Source organism: Carcharodon carcharias, chromosome 28, assembly GCF_017639515.1.
Source record: "Carcharodon carcharias isolate sCarCar2 chromosome 28, sCarCar2.pri, whole genome shotgun sequence".
NCBI lineage: Eukaryota > Metazoa > Chordata > Chondrichthyes > Lamniformes > Lamnidae > Carcharodon > Carcharodon carcharias.
Window position 1 is genome coordinate 14,601,422 of NC_054494.1, and position 19,759 is coordinate 14,621,180.

Sequence of the window (19,759 nt, forward strand, 5' to 3'; positions counted from 1 at the left end):
CTGGTCTTTGAGTTTAATGTCCGGTCCATGGGTTTCCCGAACCAGTGATGTCGGTTGAGGGCTAAATATTGGCCGAGACGCTGGGAAGAGAGAACGCCCCCAGCTCTTCTTTGCAATAGTGCCAGGAAATTCTACATTCGAATGAGACGCCAGACAGGGCCATGGATTAATATATAACCCAAAAAGTCAGCATCTGCAAGAGTGCAGCACTCAGGCAGTAGCTGAGAAGCATTCAGTAACTACAAATGTACCTTAACAGAAAAAATGCATCTCCCTAGCCAGGCTGAGAGGTGCTAAAGCATTTACTTGAGAAGTTCACAGTTCGCTTTGCGGTTGGTTTCATGCAAGAGTTTATTTAGGCTCATCGCTTATAACAGGTACTGTTCAGGGGACATATCATTTGCACTAATTTTAGAGCTGGATTCAACTAAACCTCAGTGGCTCCAGGTGTCCTTTACTCTACTCGGCTCCAGCTTTTTGAGGTGTGTCCAAAGTAACACATGGAAGATGTTTTTCTTAATAGAATTAAATAGAATTAACATAGATCTCCAAATCCCTTAATAAACATTTGCAATTATAATCACTTCTGTTGGCTTTTAAATATTTACAAGTCATTGCTGCAATTAAGTTGTTGCTATCGAGTATTGCAGGGGCTATGTTGAGTTAACAATCTTATGTTGGAACTGATTGGTACAGCCAAGGTCAGATAAAATATAACTTTGCTGCCTAAGTTGAGCCGCTAAAGTTACAGCAGTATTAGGGCTAAGATTATCTTACATATTAGATCGTAAGAACTTATGAAAGAGGAGCAAGAGCTGCCCATTCGGCCCCTTGAGCCTGCTGTACCATGCAATACGATCATGGCTGCTCTTTTACTTCAACTCCACCTTTCAGCACTATCTCCATATCCCTTAATTTCCTTTAACCCCGAAATAGGCCACGTCAAAGCTATCCTGTGGGTGAATGGCTGACCCCGATCAGATCATTGCTGGCTGTGTATCACATATACTCATGAATGGGCCTAAGGCTACCACTTTCAGACCTGAAAAGCCACCTCCACTTTCATCTGAACCACACTGGGACCAATGTTCTGGCCAGTCGTATGTCTAGGATGGTCGAGAGGACTTTAAATTAAATAGTGGGGGGAAGGGATTGTGTGAGAGGAGATGGAGTAAAGAATAACAACAAGGTACTAGAGCAATTTGGGTAAAGGTGACTAAATTGTAGTAGGAAGGGACAAAGAGTATAAACTTAAGAGTGCATTGACAGATAAGGCCAGAGATTGCAAAGATGATAAAATACTAAGTTAAAGGCTCTGTATCTAAATCCATGCCACATTCGTAACAAAGTGGATGAATGTTAGCACGGATAGAAATAAATATGTATGACCTGATAGCAATCACGGAGACATGGCTGCAGGGTGACCAAGACTGGGTCCTGAATATTGAAGGGTATTTGACATTTTGAAAAGATAGGAAGCTAGGAAAAGGCAGTGGAGCAGCTCTGTTAATTGAGCAACATGCTATTAGTCCAGTAGTGATCTTTTAGCTCAAATGAACAAGATGTAGAATCAGTTTGGGTAGAGATAAGAAATAGGAAAGGTAAGAGATCACTTGTGGGAGTAGTTTATAGGCTCCTAACAGAATTTACACTGTAGGAAGAGAATACAAGAAGAAATAAATGGGGCTTGTAAGAAAGGTACTGCAATAATCATGGGTAACTTTAATCTACATGTAGATTGGATGGATCAGATTGGAAAGGTAGCCTGGAAAGTGAGTCCACAGAGTGTATTCAAGACAATTTCTTAGAGCAGTATATTCTTGAGTCAGCCAAGGAGCAGGCTATTCTAGACCTGGTAATGTGCAATGAGACAGGATAATCAATGACCTCATTGTAAAGGAGCATTTTGGTAACAGCAATCATAACATGGTAAAATTTCATGTTCAGCTTGAAGGGATGAAATGTGGGTCCAAGACTAGTGTTTTACACTTGAATAAATGTAATTACAAGGGTATGAAAGCAGGGCTAATTAAAGTGAACTGGAAAACTAGTTTAAAAGGTAGGACAGTAGAGATACAGTGACAGACTTTTATGGAGACATTTAATAACTCTCAGCAAAGATTAATCCCAGTAAGGAATAAAGACTCTTTGAGAAGGATGGATCGTCCGTGGCTAAATAAAGAAGCTAAGGATTGTATCAAACTGAAAGAAACACTGTACAAGTATGCAAAGATTAATGGTAGGTCAGAAGATTGGTCAGTTTTTAAGAACCGGCAAACAATGGCTAAAAAAAATAAAGAGGGAGAAAGTTGAGAATGAGAGAAAGCTAGCTAGTAATATAAAAACAGATAGTAAGCGTGTCCACCAAGTATTTAAATAGTAAAAGAATAACTGGTCCTGTAAAGAGTGAGTCTGGGGAATTGATAATGGGAAACAAGGAAATAACGGAGGCGTTGGGCAGGTATTTTGTGTCTGTCTTCACTGTGGATGACTTAGAAAACTTCCCAAAGATACACAAAAATCAAAAGGTGAACGGGAGGGAGAAGCTTAAAACAATCCCCATCACCAGGGAAAAGCTGCTGGGAAAACCATTAGATCTAAAGACTGACAAGTCCCAGGACGAGATAGCCTGCATCCTAGCGTCGTAAAAGAAGTGGCTGTGGAGATAGTAGAGGCATTGGTTAAAGTGTCCCAAAATTCCTTGGATTCTGGAAGAGCTCCATTAGATTGGAAAATAGTTAGTGTAACACCTTTATTCAAGAAAGGAGGGAGACAGAAAACAGGAAACGTCAGACCAGTTAGCCTAACATCTGTCATAGGGAAATGCTGGAATTTATTAATAAGGAGGTTATAGCAGGAATACTTCGGAAAATGTAATGGGATCAAGCAGAGTCAACATGGTTTGTGAAAGGGAAATCACGTTTAACTGATTTATTAGAATTTTTTGAGGAAGTAACAAGCAAGCTGGATAAGGGGGAACCTGTAGATGTGGGCCAGAATTTAGTGCTCCCCTACAGCGGGTTTTTAGGCCGTGGGATGGGGAATGTGAAATTGAAGGGACGGGATTCCCTCTGAGTTCCCACCCGCCCTGACCACACAGCGATTTTATGCTGGGGCAGGCAATATCTCAGATGGGAAGTCCGCCCTTACCCAATTGAGGCCCTTAAGTGGCCAATTATTGTTCGCTTAAGGCCTGTTTCCCACCCAGCCTCAATTTTTAGACTGGCGGGAGGATTGAACATCTGTGGGGGAAGCCTGAAAAAGAACAGAGTTAGATCATGGGCGGGAAGTGGGGGGTGTGTGCATCAGAAGCCCCCTTCTGAAGTTGGGCTTAAGGTCTTAACCCCCTTAAGGTCTGGTGGCCTCTGGACCTCCCTCCCTCCACCGCCTCTTCCCCAAGACCCCAATCGCCACTTTCGCCACCCCCACCCCCCACCCCCAGGCCTCCCATACCCCTCCCCGCCTTGGGACCCCTTGAACTTACCCGGGCCTCCAGTGCCTGGACTTAGCTTCAGGTGTCCTCCTGCACTTCTTCTTCTGTCCACTGCAGCGCTGTTGCTGCAGGGACTGGAAAGCTGCCGGCCAATCGGGTGGGAATTCCTCCCGAGTGAGGGGCGGAAGTCCTGCCTGCAGCCACTTAACGCTCATTCGAGCGTGAAACGTCTGTGGGGCACTCGGAGTTGGAAGGAATGCTCTTCGGATGTTGGGAAGCGAGACCCTGCATCCGAAAAATTCAGGCCGTGGTGTCCTTTGATTTCCAAAAGGCATTTGATAAGGTGCAACATCAAAGATTACTGCACAAGATAAGGGAACATAGTATAGGGCTAACATATTAGCATGGATAAAGGACTGGTTAACTAACAGGAAGCAGAGAGAAGGGTTAAATGGACCTTTTTTGAGTTGGCAAGCTGTAACTAGTGGAGTGCCACAGGGATCAGTGCTGGGGCTCAACTATTTACAATCTACGTCAATGATTTGGATGAAGAGGCAGAATGTATGGCAGATAAATTTGCCGATGATGCCAAGATAGGGAGGAGACTAATTTGTCAAGAGGAGGCAGAGAGTCTGCAAAGGGATATAGACAGGTTAAGTGAGTGGGCAAAAATTTGGCAGATGAAGTTTAACGTGGGAAAATGCAAACTTGTCTGCTTTGTCAGGAAGAATGGAAAAGCGGCATAGTGTTTAAATGGAGAGAGATTGTAGAACTCAGTGGGACAGAGGGAGCTGGGTGTCCTGGTACATGAATCACAAAAAGTTAGTATGCGGGTATAGCAAGTGATTAGGAAGGCAAATGGAAAGTTGGAATTTATTGCAATGGGAATGGAATATAAAAGTAGGGAAGTTTCACTACAGCTGCACAGGACTTTGGTAAGACCACATCTGGAATTCTGTTTACAGTTTTGGTCTCCTTCTTTGAAAAAAAGATATAATTTCTTTAGAAGCAGCACAGACTCAATCCTGGGATGAGGGGCTTTTCCTATGAAGAAAGGTTGAATAGGTTGGGCCTACACCCATTGGAGTTTAGAAGAATGAGAGGTGATCCTATTGAAACGCATAAGATTGTGAGAGAAATTGACAGGATATTTACTGGGAGGATGTTTCCACTTGTGGGAGACTACAACTAGCGAACACAGCTTAAAAATAAGAGGGTTCCCTTTTAAAATTGAGATGAGGAGAAATTTTTTCTCCCAGAGGGTCGGTAGTACGTGGAACTCTTTTCCCAGAGAGCAATGGAGGCTGGATCATTGAATTTATTTAAGGCTGAGTCAGACAAATTTTTGATAGACAAGGGAGCCAATGGTAGTGGGGGGCAGACAGGAAAGGGGAGTTTAAACCACAACCAGATCAGCCATGGTCTGATTGAACGGCGGAGTAAGCTTGAAGGTCTTAATGGCCTACTCCTGTTCCTAAGTCCGATGTTCCCGTGTTCCTATAAGTGCTCAGTCTACCTCAAATTACCCTGGAAGGGCAAGGTATCTCAAAAATTTGAGCAACAGGTAAAGCTAGTTGTATCACTCTGCTATTATGCAGTAGCAACACGAGTAGTATTTTCCACTAACAGGATGCTGTCATCAAGCCAAAAAGACATTCTGCCTACCACACAAATGAGTAAAGTGATATATGAATTTCAGTGCCAGTGCGATGCCAGGTACGTAGGCCATTCTGTCCCGATGACTAGTAGAGCGTATCAAACAGCATGTCCCTTTGGCTGATTGCAATAGGCAGAATACTGATCGTACTCAACCAGCCCGTGCTTGCAAATCTCAAAACATGATGTCTAGCATTAGATGTGATTCTGCGATGGGACAGCACTTGCTGAACAATCCTGGGCATGCTAAGAATTGCACTAACAGCCAATTTAAGATTATCAGTCGCGTTCACGATGTAGCTCACTTACACTTGCTAGAAGCTACATATATTCATATTCAGGGACCTGTTCTCTGCAGGAAAAAGAAACATGTCCAGGCATTGTGCCTTTTTTGAATTAAACAGAAGCTTGGGGGACAATACTTTCCTGGTGCATTCGGCACAGGAACACCTCGACCAATCAGAACTGACTTGCCAACCAATCAGCACCCTCTTCACATGCAGTATAAATTGTGGCTTTCTTTGAAATTTGGCATTGTTGTGTCTTTCCTGTTGAGTGCAAGACGAAAAGCTTCGAAAGAATGTCTTTTCTTCCACAATTCATTTAGTATTCAGTCTCTCACCAGTTAAAAAGAATACTGCTTTTCTATTTTTCCTTTCAAAGTGGATAATTTCACACTTCCCCCACACTGGGCCTATATTCTCTGGAGTGTAGAAGGATGAGAGGTGATCTCATTTACACATGCAAGAATCTGATGGGGCGTGACAGGGTAAACACTGCTAGGTTGCTTCTGTTGGCTGGAAGAATCTAAAACACGGGGGGCAACAGTCTCAGGATAAGGGGTTGATCATTTAGGACTGAGATGAGGAGAAACTTCTTCACTTGTTGAGTTGTGAATCTTTGGAATTCTGTACCCCAGAGGGTTGTGGATGCTCCGTCATTGAATTTGTTTAAGGCTGAAATAAGCAGATTTTCAGTCTCTCAGGAAATTAAGGGATATAGGGAGTGGGCAGGAAAGTGGAGTTGAAGCCTGAAATTGGCCATGAACATGTTGAATGGAAGAGCAGCCTTGACAGGGTGTATGGCCTGCCCTTGTTCCTATCCCTTGTGTTCCTGTGTTCCTTTATTCCATTCCATCCACCACGCCCACTCACTTAACTTGTCTAATCCTCTTGCACAGAAAAAAAACTGCCAGTTCTGATAACAGTTCACAGTTTGTGAATTTCTCTCCTATGCAGATAATTGAAAGTTTGGAGGTGGTAGCGATGGGGAATAAGTGTGACAAATATTCCAATAATCGGACTAAATTTGACTTAAATTACTCTTCATCTTAAGTGAATGGAGAGGCGGTGGAGTAGTGGCACTGTCACTGGAGTAGTAATCCAGGGACCCAGGGTAAGATGGTGGAATTTGAATTCAATAAAAAAAAAGGCTGGAATTAAAAATCTAATGATGAACTGCGAGTCGATTGTTATAAAAACCCATCTGGTTCAATAATACGCTTTAGGGAAGGAAATCTGCTGTAATACCTGGTCTGGCCTATCTGTGACTCCAGACCCCACAGCAATGCGGTTGACTCTTCAATGTCTTCTGAAGTGGCCTAGCAAGCCACTCCGTTCTCAAGGGTCATTAAGGATGGGCAATAAATGCTGGCCTAGCCAGCGACACCCACCTCCCATGAACAAATTTTAAAAAAAAACACCTTTCCTACCAGATTGCCTGCCAGTTCAATGCTAATGAAACCAGAAGTTTTAAATTTCAATTTTAAAACAGGCAATAGGTCCTTCAAAGTGATGCCTGTAAAGCATCTGTAAAGCATCTGTAAACCAGTCTGAAGATTGGAGGAGACGTTGCATTCTATGCACACGGTGCTGTGCTAGCTGGGCAGAGACATGTCAGATGAAATTTAACACTGAAAATTGCAAAGTTATTCATGTTGATGGGAGGAATGAAGCAACGCAATATAAACTAAATGGTACAATTTTAAAAGGAGTTGGCAGCAGATGCTTCAATGCAAGCCAATCTTTCAATGAGGCCTTCAAACTGGCACTAGGCACTTATTTCCAAATGCGAGGGAATAATCCATGTTTCGCTACATGACTATTATTTGGCCTTGAGCAATATACAGGCAGTGCATTGCCTGACTGCATTGAGCAGCTGCTTCCAGCCCGCCATATTGAAAACTTAGGATAGAACAAAGTGTCTGAAAGATGCTGCACAGCTGAATTTTTAACCCCCAAACACCAACACCAACCACCATCCACCCCACCCCCCACCCCCCCACACCCCACAACTCAATTGGTGATAAATTCACAACCTGCTAAGAACCTAAGAAATAGGAGCAGGAATAGGCTACATGGCCCCTTGTGCCTGCTCCATCATTCACTAACATTGTTGATGAACTTCTACATCAACTCCACGTGTCTGCCCTATCTCCATATACCCTGACTCCCCGAGTGCCCAAAAATCTAATGATCTCAGTCTTCAATATGCTCATCGACTGAGCGTTCACATCTCTCTGGGGTCGAGGATTCCAGAAATTCACAATCCTTTGACTCAAGAAATTCCTCTTCACCTCTGCCCTAACTGGCTGACTCCTTGCCCTGAGACCCTGGTTCGGGACTCCTCCTGCAGCAGGAAGCGGGAAGCCTCTCAGTGTCTACCCTATCGAACATTCTCAGAAGTTTATATGTTTCAATCATATCACCTCTCAGTCCAAATCCTTGGGAATTCAGTGTCAGCCGTGGGTTGGTTGGTTGCTTTAGAGGCTCTAGGTTCCGCGGAGCTGGTGGTCTAGTGGTGATATCACTGAATTTGTAATTCAAGAGGCTCTGGGAGTCTGGGTTCATAATCCCATCACAGCAATTCAATTAATTAATAAGGATCTGGAATTGAAAGCTTGTCTCAGTAACGGTGCTATAAAACTATTGCCAATTGTTAAAAAAGAGAAATCTCATCTGGTTCACTAATGTTCTTTAGGGAAAGATATCTGCTGTCCTTACCTGGTGTTACCTAGATATCACTCCAGACCCACAGCACTATGGTGAAATAGCCTAGCATGCCACTCAGTTCAAGGTCAATTGGGAATGGATAATGAATAGGCCTGGCTAGTGATGCCCACATTGCGTGAAAGATTAACAAAAAGTCTCACTCCAAACTTGAGCAAATTTCCACTTGCTTTGACAATTGCTTTTGCTGTACTTGCTGTGATTTGAGGACAAGGAGATTTAAATCCCTTTGCAGACCAAATAAGGAAATGACAATGGTGTGGTCTTTTGGGCCTGGGAAAATGTAAACACCTCCCCTCAATTGATACTCAGTGTTTAATGATGCTCAATTTCTGTTGATATATCTAAACTGATGAGGGACATTGAGAGTTATTCTAACCATGCTTTGCAGGATGGATGTAAACTTACTTGGATGCTGTTCCGTTGCATTTCTTTACATGGGATTTAGTGTTCATCATCAAAGGAAACTGCGCATTCCAAACTATATAATAACTCGGCCAGTTCCTGCATCCAATTACTGCCCCTCCTTCCATAGTAGCGAGAGAGTGAATGGGAGTTTGTCTTCACTGAAAATGGCTGCCTGTTGCAGTGAAGATCGCTTGCAGCTGTATAGGAGAATCAAACAGCACAGGAGGAAGCCATTCGGCCCATCACATCTGTGCCAGCTCTTTGAAAGAGCTATTCAGTTTGTACCACACCCTGCTTTCTCCATAATCCTGCAACTTTTCAAGAAGAGATTCCATCCATCTTACAAAATTTGCTCCTGGAATGTTATTGAGACGTTGCAACTTTTGTGTACATTGTTAAGTTGATATTTTATATATATATATATATATATATATATATAAAAGCTTGTATACGCTGGAGTTTAGAAAAGTAAGAGGTGACATGATTGAAACATATAAAATCTTGAGGGGACTCATTAGGGTGGATGTAGAAAGGATGTTTCCTCTTGTGGGAGAATCTAGAGCTCGGGGTCACTGTTTCAAAATAAGGGGTCACCCATTTTTTCACTAATGTTCTTTAGGGAAGGAAATCTGCCATCCTTACCTGGTCTGGCCTACATGTGACTCCAGACCCACAGCAATGTGGTTGACTCTTAAGTGCCCTCTGAACAAGGGCAGTTAGGTATGGGCAATAAATGCTGGCCTCGCCAGCGACGCCCTCATCCCATGAATGAATAAAAAAAAATTAGGCCAGAGGTGAGGAAATTTTTTTCTCTCAGAGGGTTGTGAGACTTTGGAATTCTCTTCCTCAAAAGGTGGATGAGGCAGAGCCCTTGAATATCTTTAAGGCAGAAGTAGATAGATTCTTGATAAGCAAGGAGGTGAAAGTAGATAGATTCTTGATAAGCAAGGAGGTGAAAGGTTATTTGGGGGCAGGCAGGAATGTGAAGGTGACGTTAAAATCAGATCAGCCATGATCTTGCTGAATGGTGGAGCAGGCTCGAGGGGCCGAGTGGCCTACTCCTGCTCCTAATGTGTAAGTTCGTATATATATTTGTCCAGTTCCCAGGGAGTAGGCAGCCACTGGCTCAGAAGAAGCTCCCCCCCCAGTTAAGCCACAGGTAGATGCCTACTTCCATGGCATCTCATTAAATAGTCGGCCTGTATTGAAAGCTAGAATTTCCCATGTGCCAAAACACACAGTATGAGATCCCCTGTGTACAGCAATCCTGACAGAATCCCTTTTCCAGGAGTTTAACATTCTTCTTGAAATTTGGCTTTTCCTAAGAACGACTGGTAAGAAAATCGAGGCCAGGAATTTTGGAGCCAGATTCATGCCTTAGAGAGAAATGGTTTGAAACAGAAGATTTCCCTTTGGGTCACAAAGCAGAGTAAGGTGCTGTATTGTTTGAGGGAACAGCTGTAGTGTCTCCTTAGGCCATGGGTTCCACTGTCATCTCATGGGGAGATGGGCAACTAACCTGCAGGCCAGTTATTTAAATATGACAATCAGGCTCAACTTTTGACAGATTTTTCGGTTTATCGCCTGTGGGCTGCTTTCCCGAGCTCGGGAAGCCTGGCTGCTGATGAAAAATTAGGCACGTCTGTTCCGGTGGGTAAGGAATTTTCCAGCACTGCTTGTGGGCCAGGGGGAGCAGGAGGGCTTTCCTCCAACTCTTCAAGCAAATGCATTTACCACTCCAGGCTTGGGTTCCTGTCCACGATTTCCCACGATAGATTCACTCCCTTCCTCCCCACCAGCACTAATTACATCTGCGCCCCACCACCACCCCAGCCTCCCTCCTCCCTGCCGCTAGGCTGTGGCCTTCCAGAACAGGATTCTTCAACTGACAGCAGTCCTCCTTGGCTTCTTTATCAGCTTTCCTGGCTGCTTCAAACTGCCCCCACCCCACTGTCTCTCCGCAATCAGCCCTAAATATTGGGGTAGAACTATCCCTCAAGTCAGTGAGATGGGGCTCGCGGTTTTGAAATGTGCACTGGCACCATCCAGAAATCACGCGCTACAGCAGCTGGTTTGTATCACACTGTTTCCCTGAGAATTTATTACCCATCCCTAATTGCCCTTGAGAAGGTGGTGGTGAGCTGCCTTCTTGAACCGCCGCAGTCCATGTGGTGTAGGAACACCCACAGTGCTGTTAGGGAGGGAGTTCCGGGATTTTGACCCAGTGACAGTGAAAGAACGGCCGATACAATTAAGTCAGGATGGTGAGTGGCTTGGAGAGGAGCTTGCAGCTGGTGGTGTTCCCATGTACCTGCTGCCCTTGTCCTTCTAGGTGGTAGAGGTCGCGGGTTTGGAAGGTGCTGTTGAAGGAGCCTTGGTGAGTTTCTGCAGTGCGTCTTGTAGGTGGTACACACTGCTGCCACTGTGCGTCGGTGGTGGAGGGGGTGAATGTTTAAGGTGGTGGATGAGGTGCCAATCAAGCGGGCTGCTGTGTCCTGGATGGTGTCGAGCTTCTTGAGTGTTGTTGCCATCTAGACCATCACACTCCTGACTTGTAGATGGTGGTTGTCCTCATATAATGACTGGATCCATGTCTGTGTTTCAAACCTGCCACACTGGCTTTAAAGTGGAACTGGTTAAATATGTGTAGGCTGCAGTGAAAAGCTGATGCTTAAGCCGCCAGCTGAGTCATTATTACTGGGAGCCAACTCTAAAATAAATAGTTATTATTACCACCAATCCTAAAGGGAACTGAAAGCACGAACTTGGAAGGTTATCATAGGTTCCTCGTGGCTGCTTTCAATCATTTTAGAGGAGTCATTCAGAACTGAAGCACGCTCATACTTTCATCCAGACAAGCGAACTTTATTTTCCTTGGTTTTGTGTCCTGCTCTCCAAAGGTTGTCTTCATTTGAAAATCAGCTCACGCCAAAATGACTTCTTTTACATATCCTCACACTCCTTTCACCACCACCCGCCCCCCCCCCCCCCCCCCACCCCCACCCCCAGAATGGTGTAGAGCATGGGAAGGTTTTTTTTCCAGGCCAGTTGGCTAATTAAGGGCCTCAACTGGGGCAAGGGAGGGCAGCTGGTCGAGGGCTTGCTCGCCCCAGCGCAAAATTGTAGAGAGTTCGGGACTGGAGGGAACCCAGCGGGAAGCCCATCTGAGAAATTTTAATGAACAAATAACCTTCTTTGAACTGTGTGAACAATCCCCGAGCAACTGGAATCGGGCATCAATTCAGGGCCTTCTGGCTCGGAGTTAGGAGTGTAACACACTGAGCTACTTAGGCTCCATCAAAACAGGGAGTAACGGAGCGGGGGGTATTCTGTTACTTATTAACTGAGGATCTCTTGACTAGTCAGTTGCCAAGACCTGGGGCAGAATTTTATGTCCCCCCCTCCGCACCCCCCTTCCCACCCCCCCCCGCACCGCTGCTGGGATTGTAGACGGGGGAGGGGTAAGCAGAAGGTTTCACGGATGAGCTTCCCGCTGGCTTCCTGCCAGGCACAACCTCTCTGCAATTTTACGCTGAGGCGGGCGAAGCCCTCAAATGGCCAATTATTGATCACCTAAAGGCCGTTTCCCGCCCAGCTTCAATATTCAGGCTGGCGGGAGGAGTTCCGGGATGTGGGGGAAGCCCGAGATAAATGGGGTTCAGGCCTCGGGTGGGAAGGGGCCTGGGACGCCTCTCCAGCAGCAGCCCCCTTTCAACCTCGGACACTCCCCCCTCCCCCGCTACCCCAGGTAACTGTAGGACCTCACCTCCAACACCCCCCCTCCCCATCCCGCCTCTCCATTGACACCCCATTCTTCTCTGTTTGCTCCCCACCCACCACCCCCAGGCCTCCCCTACCCTCCCCACCCTGAGACCCCCAAAACCTACCTGTTCCTTGAATCCTGGGACTTCGGCTCCGGGGGGTGGTGGGGGGGGGGGGGGGTGGGTGGGGGGGGCGCTGATTGCAGTCCCAGTCCTGACCACTGCAGCTTCTGGCGCTGCACGGACCACAGCACTGCCGGCCAATCAGATTGACCGGCAGCTCTCTAAGGCGAGACTTCCTCCCGAGTGAGGGACAAGAGTTCCACCTCCAGCCAATTAACTCTTGTTGGAGCGTGAAATGACTGCGGGGCAGGCAGTGTTGGCGGGGATGTGAAACCCCACCAACCTAAAAATCCTGGCCCTGGAGGAGGAATAGAACTTGCATTACCTTAATGTCTTTCACGTCCTTGAGACGCCCCACAGTGCTTGACCCTCGAGCATTTTTCAAGTGTGGTTCGTCACAGTGAAGTCAAAGGTAGAAGCCATTTGCCATCCAGGTCCCACAAACTGCAGTAAGATAAATGGCCAGCTTCACAGTTTTAGTTCTGTTAGTTGAGGGTGAATTTGATCAGGACACTGAGAGAATCTCCCCTGCTCTTCCTCACATACCGTCATGGGATCTTTTACATCCATCTGCAAGGGCAGGTAGGATTTGGGCTAACCTTTGAAAGTCAGCGCCTCCAGTAATGCAGAAGTCCATCTGTACTGCGCTAAAATGCCAACCTGTATTATATGCTGTCGTCTTGCAGTAGGATTTGAACCTACTGACGGCCTACTGACATTGAGCCAAGCTGATATGATGGTATCAGTAAGATGCGAGGCCCTTTCCAGAACAGAACATTTTGTACAAGGATGATTCTGAAAAGTGAAGTTATACAATACAGACGCTGATTAGGATTCACTGCTAAATAGAATTACCATGAACTCTGAGTTTCCACACTGCTTACCGTTATCACTTTGATTAAAACCCCACAGGCACACCAGTGTCTGCGTCACTTTCATATATCATTGGACCCAAAAAAAATATATGCGAAGGCCTACGGTCCTTCGGGGCTGTGGCTAAGATGATGATGGTTGTAGCTCTCAGGTGCATTTCTGGAGCGGGTGGTGGACTTTAGCCCAGGGCTGTGTAAAGTGTGGCCGAGGGCTGTACCTGGGTCCCTAACTTCCTGTTATTGCTCAGCCACAACTTCACCAGACAGTGTGATCGACATCCTGCTTATGGACAGAAATGAGGATTCTGTCGCATTTCTTTTGAAATCAGGAAATTCAGGATCAATATAGTGTCCTTCCATTGTGATCAATGCAAATATGTTGCCTCTAGTGGGGGATTCCAGGACAGGGTGGGGGGGTGGTGGGGCGTAACCATAAAATTCGAGCGAGACCATTCAGGGATGATGTCACTTCTTCAAACAACGGGTTGTGGAAATTGGGGACTATCCCCCTCCCCCGCACCCCCCCCAAATAAAAAAGCTGTTGAAGCTGGGAGGGTGGGGAGGGGTCAGGTAAAAAAAATCTCCAAGCTGAGATGAATAGATTTTTGGTAGGCAGGAGTATTAAGGGTTTTGGAAACGTGGTGGGCAGATGGAGTTAAAAATAAGGATCAGCCATGATCTAATTAAATGGCGGATTAGGCTTGAGGGGCTGAATGGCCTCCTCCTGTTTCTATGTGTGTGGGCTAACTGGAGTTATTCTATTTGCAGTCCTTCATTGAGTGTTCCTGAATTGCTGGTGATGCTGAGAAGACCAGAATAGGAATTGAGTGATCAATGGACTGACCTCTGATTTGACTTCTGGTTTGTTTTGAACAGGTACGCGGTGGCAGTGCGGAATCACCACGTTTGCCCTGTGGATAACTGGTATGGTACCCTGGCGCTTACTTCTTTGCCGTAGAGTGATTGGGAACCTGCACTGGCTCTTTTGGGCTTTCCGACTGCATGTCCACCCGCCAAATCTGACCTGTGACACCCACTCACTCGACAGCTTCCAGTAAATGTTATTAATGGCGAATTGATGGGTTCTGCCTCCACCCCCCCCCCACCCCGCAACCCCCCCACCCCCCGGTCCCTCTACCCGTCCCCAGCCCTAATGCCAGACAGTCCCCCTTCATTATGTTCGGAAACGGCAGCATGAACTGGTCATTGAGGGGGTTGATCTGCAAATTTGGCCGAGAAACTTACACAAAGTGTTCACCGGGGATGACGGACTTCATTTACATGGAGAGGTGGGAGAAATTGGGTTCGTGCTTCGCAGAGCAGATAAATGTTGAGGGGAGAGTTAGTAGAGGAGATCAAAATTACCAGGGTTTTGATAAAATAGGGAGTAACTGTTTTCTCTGGCTAGACGGCCGGGAACCAGAAGATACTGATTTAAGTAAATTGCCAAAGGTACCAATGGATAGATGAGGAGAGATCTTTTTATGCTAATATGTCATTAAGATCTGGAATTGCTGCTTGTAGGCTGTGGAAGCAGATTCAGTAGTAACTTTCAAAAGAGAATTGATTGTTTGTGTATTTAAAAAGGAAACATTTGCTGGGCTATGGGACATTGGGAATGATTGGAAAGGCCTTTCAAAGAGCTGGCATAAGCAAGGTGTGCTGAATGGCCTCATCCCCACTCTGCGTGGTTCTATGATTCCATATGTTGTTTCAGAATGACGCCAGCGGCGTGGATTCAATCCCCGGGCGGGTTGTAGTATTTTACGGAGGCCCTGTCTCCTTGCTGTGCCCCGAGCTTGCGGGGCTGATACCCCTCAAGCCGCGAGTTGCCAGAATTGCCTCTCTCCGATGGAAAGGAAGGGCCTACGGTCCTTCGGGGCTGTGGCTTAGATGATGATGGTTGTAGCTCTCAGGTGCATTTCTGGAGCGGGTGGTGGACTTTAGCCCAGGGCTGTGTAAAGTGTGGCCGAGGGCTGTACCTGGGTCCCTAACTTCCTGTTATTGCTCAGCCACAACTTCACCAGACAGTGTGATCGACATCCTGCTTATGGACAGAAATGAGGATTCTGTCGCATTTCTTTTGAAATCAGGAAATTCAGGATCAATATTGTGTCCTTCCATTGTGATCAATGCTTTCAGTTCTCCAATTCTGTTTCCGATCTTACGTGCCTTCACTTACCTCTTGACTACAATTTTTTTTTTCATTTCTCCCTTTTCTGAATTGCATCTTTACTCATTTTCTTTTTTCTCTCCGACAGCCCTTGTTCCTTTAACCTAACCTCATTTTGTTTTCTCCCCCACTCCCTGCCATATCAGGCCAAACCTCTCACTGCACTGGCGTTGAGGAACTTTGTACTTGGTGCTGTTCAGGTTATTTTTTAGGAACGTGGGAGCAGGAGTAGGCCATTCAGCCCATCGAACCTGGTCCGCCATTCAATTAGGCCAGGGGTGGGGAACCTTTCTCTTATCATGGGCCCTTTGCACAAAGACAAGAGCAGTCGTGGGCCACACACACACACACGTAAAAATCAACTTAATTCAGTGTTTTTGGAGAGAATACAGAAACGTTCAGTTCACCCACTGTTTTAATGCGATGGCTGAATTTGAATATTATATTGTTAAATATTATTATCGTAATTTAGCTGACGCTTTTTATCCAAAGCGAATTCGAAACGATGATGATGAATGTTGCTTTGAAGGCGCGACTGACATAGGTCTACGTCTTTAGAAATTGACTAACAGCCTGATCCGGCCCATGGGCCATGGGTTCCCTACCCCTGAATTAGATCATGGCTGATCATCTGCCTCAATGCCAGTGTCCCCCACAGTCCCCATATCCATTGATGTCATTTGTATCCCAAAATCTATCAGTTTCTCTCTTGAACATGCTCAATGATTGAGCTTCCAAAACCCTCTGAGGTACAGAATTCCAAAGATTCACCACCCTCCGAGTGAAGAAATTTCTCCTCGTCTCAGTTTTAAATGGCCTGCCCCTTATTCTGAGATTATGCCCCTGGTTCTAGACCACATCCACCCTGTCAGGCCCTGTAAGCCTTTTATAAGTTTCAATGAGATCACCTCTTATTCTTTGAAAGTCTATAGAAAACAGTCCCAGTTTCCTCAATCTCTCCTTATGGGACAGTCCTGCCATAGAACCATAGAAAAGTTACAGCACAGTAGGAGGCCATTCAGACCATCTTGTCCATGCTGGCCCGAGGACACCCAGGTGCCCTCCTTGGTTACCGGCTCCCCCCCCATTGTCCCTCCCTGGTTATCAGCTCCTCCCCCATTGTCCCTCCTGGTTACCAGCTCCACCCCCCATTGTCCCTCCCTGGTTACCGGCTCCTCCCCCCATTTGTCTCTCCCTGGTTACCGGCTCCTCCCCCATTGTCCCTCCTTGGTTACCGGCACCTCCCACCATTGTCCCTCCCTGGTTATCGGCTCCTCCCCGCATTGTCCCTCCCTGGTTACTGGCTCCTCCCACTTTGTCCCTCCCTAGTTACCGGTCCCTCCCCCATTGTCCCTCCTGATAACCAGGTCCTTCCCTCCCACAATTGTCCCTCATGGTAACAGAGCCCCTCCCCCATTGTCCTTCCTGGTAACAGGGCCCCTCCCCCATTGTCCCTCACGGTAACTGGCCCCTTCCCTCCCCACTGTCGCTCTCAGTAACCAGCCCCCCCCCCCCCACCATGGATTAGACTGGTGAACCTCTGTTGTACTCCCCCTATGGCAAATATATACTTTCTCAGATAAAGAGACCAAAACTGTATACAGTTCTCCAGCTGAGGTCTCACCAGAGTTCTACACAATTGCAGCAACACATCTTAACTCCTGTACTCAGATCCTCTCATGATGACGGCCAACATACCATTTGCCTTCCTAATTGCTTGCTTCACCTGCATGCTAACTTTTAGTGACTCATGAACAATGACACCCAGGTCCCTTTGGATATCAACACTCCCCAACCTGTCACCATTTAAGAAATACCCTGCCTTTCTGTGTTTTTCTACCAAAGTGGGTAACTTCACACTTAATCACATTATATATCATCTGCCATGTCCTTGCCCGTTTATTTAGCCTGTCTAATTCCCTTGAAGCCTCCTTGCATCCTCCTCGCAACTCATATTCTCACCTAGTTTTGTGTCAACAAATTTGGAAATATTACATTTGGTCCCCACATCCAAATCATTTGTATAGATTGTGGCCCAAGCACTGATCCTTGTGGTCCCTCACTATTAACATCCTGCCTTCCTGAGAATGAACAGTTTATTCCTACTCCCTGTTTTCTGCCTGTTAACCAATTCTCAATGCACAGCAGCACATTAACCCCAATCCCATGTGCTCTAATTTTGTTCACTAACCTGTGTGGGACTTTATTGAAAGCTTTCCGAAAATCCAAATACACCACATCCACTGGTTCTCCTTTACCTATGGTACAAGTAACAGTTAATTATTGAGTGAATGCAAAATCCCTGAAGCCAATCGATGTTCCTGAGTTAAAGGTGATTAGTCCACCATTTAGTCTGTAGAGGGGACATGTCTCCGTAATGTGCATCATTGTTTGTGTCTTTCTCCAAATGCATAAGGGGTTTGTACTGAGACCCCATTGGCGGAGGTTGGTTGCACAGGGACCCTGACCTGCCCTGAACCTAGTTAGCGAGGACCACTCTCAATGTGGTAGTTCAAAGCCTGTCATTCGACAGATGGGGTTGGTCACAGGGAACTTGTTAGTGACTTCCCATGTTTCCCATTCCTTGATCGAAAGGATGTGCGCTGGTAGATCTTGCTCAGGAGGGATGCCCCACATTGGGCGCCGAGATGGAAGGTGGGCAGTAGGTGGGTTGAACAAGTCATCGTGGGGGTAGCTAGTGAGGTGCAGCATGGGTGGTTTCACCCAGCTTCTAGCTGAGATTTTCTGGCCCCTTGTGGAGGGAACCACCGTGGGACATTCAATAGCCCAGCCAGGAGTCCATTGACTTTTGTCCGGGCCGGACGATCCTGGCATTGGGGGGGGTTTGGGGGGAGGGGTTGGGGTAAGGGGGGTGCTGGGGGGGGGGTGGGGGGGTGGGCGGAAAATCCCACCCTCTGGGTTTTGGTCAGTTGGCGTATATTTGACGGCATGATGTTTGTAAAGGTAGGAAGCCAGGGGAGCGGTGTTGAGCGGAGAGTTCCACTTATGATGCACATTGTTGCATTCAATTGAGTCTCAACGAGGTGTGTGTGTATGTGTGTATGGTGACCTGTGCACAGTACTCTGCTGCAGAGTATGATAGGGCAAGTGCTGGGGTCTGGAGCGTTATAGCAGTAGCGCTCCACGTAGATTCAGTTTGGGTAATAGGTTGTTTCTGGTTTTGATCTTTGCTGTTTTTTTTTGTTTGTTTTGCTGTTTTTTTGCTGTTCGAGTGAAGTCAGGACATGCCATGTCTGTCCTAGACCTGGAACCTGAAACCCTCCCCTGCTACACCACCCCTTCAGCCAGACATTTACCATTGTTATGTTACTATTCCAATACTGACCAGCATGCACGCGCAGGCCTAATCCTGAACTACTACCATCGTGGTCCTGCTGTTTATCCTATTTCCTAATTTCTGGATTTCAAATCTATCTACTCCTAAATCATTGATTCAAACCTGAACCAGGACCTTCTGACGTCTCCCCGTCCACTGCAAAATCTTCTGCACCAATTCCGTTAAATCCCTCACCCTGGCACGTTGGAGGCAGCACATCATCTGGACTCTCAGTTGTGGCTACAAAACAGTCTTTTAGTCCTCAGACATTGGAATCCTCCGTCACTTCAGCCCGTGTTTCTATTTCGATGCGCTCCTGGGTGGTCTCCCACATTCTACCCTCTGGAAACTTGAGGTCTTAATTCAACAAAAAGTCTTATTCCCCCCAACGCCCCTGCATTGGCTCCCGGTCAAGCAACACCTCGATTTTTAAAATTCTCATCCTTGTTTTCAAATCCCTCCATACAAGGGCCTCGCCCCTCATATCTCCACCAGCCCCACAACCCTCCGAGATATCTGTGCTCCTCTAATTCTGGCCTCTTGTGCGTTTGCAATTATACTCGCTGCACCATTGATGGCCGTGCCTTCAGTTGCCTGGGCCCAAAGCTCTGTGAATTCCATTCCTACACCTTTCTGCCTCGTTTTCCTCCTTTAAGAAGCTCCTTAAAACCTTTTGATCATCTGATCTAATATCGCCTTATATGGCTTGGTGTCAAACCTGGTTTTATAACGCTCCTGTGAAGTGTTTTGGGACATTTTATTACATTAAATGTGCTATATAATGCTCTCTCTCTCTTTCTGTCTCTCTTTCTCTCTCTCTTTCTTTTGCCTCTCTTTCGTCCCCATACCAGTGTATCCTTAGCAGCTAATTAGTCACTGGTAAGTATCTCCTGCTGAGAGACAAACAAATTTGTCCCCATAAATCTGGGGAACCGTGTGCTCTTGCACGATACTGACTTACTAGTTTGGATGCTAATCCGAGCTGCAG

The 19,759-nt window shown here is 46.3% G+C and overlaps 1 protein-coding gene across 3 annotated transcripts in view; it reads left to right on the forward strand.

The window, feature by feature from the left end:
- Positions 1-19,759, forward strand: part of LOC121270704 (transmembrane protein 150A-like) — a 108,217-nt gene that overhangs the window by 6,680 nt on the left and 81,778 nt on the right. For 2 of the 3 annotated variants that reach the window (XM_041176047.1, XM_041176046.1), the window contains exon 3: positions 14,138-14,185. The exons of the other annotated variant lie outside the window; for it this stretch is intronic. In XM_041176047.1, the coding sequence (XP_041031981.1) occupies positions 14,138-14,185 (48 nt within the window). The remainder of the gene's footprint in view (positions 1-14,137; positions 14,186-19,759) is intronic. 3 annotated transcript variants of the gene reach the window in all.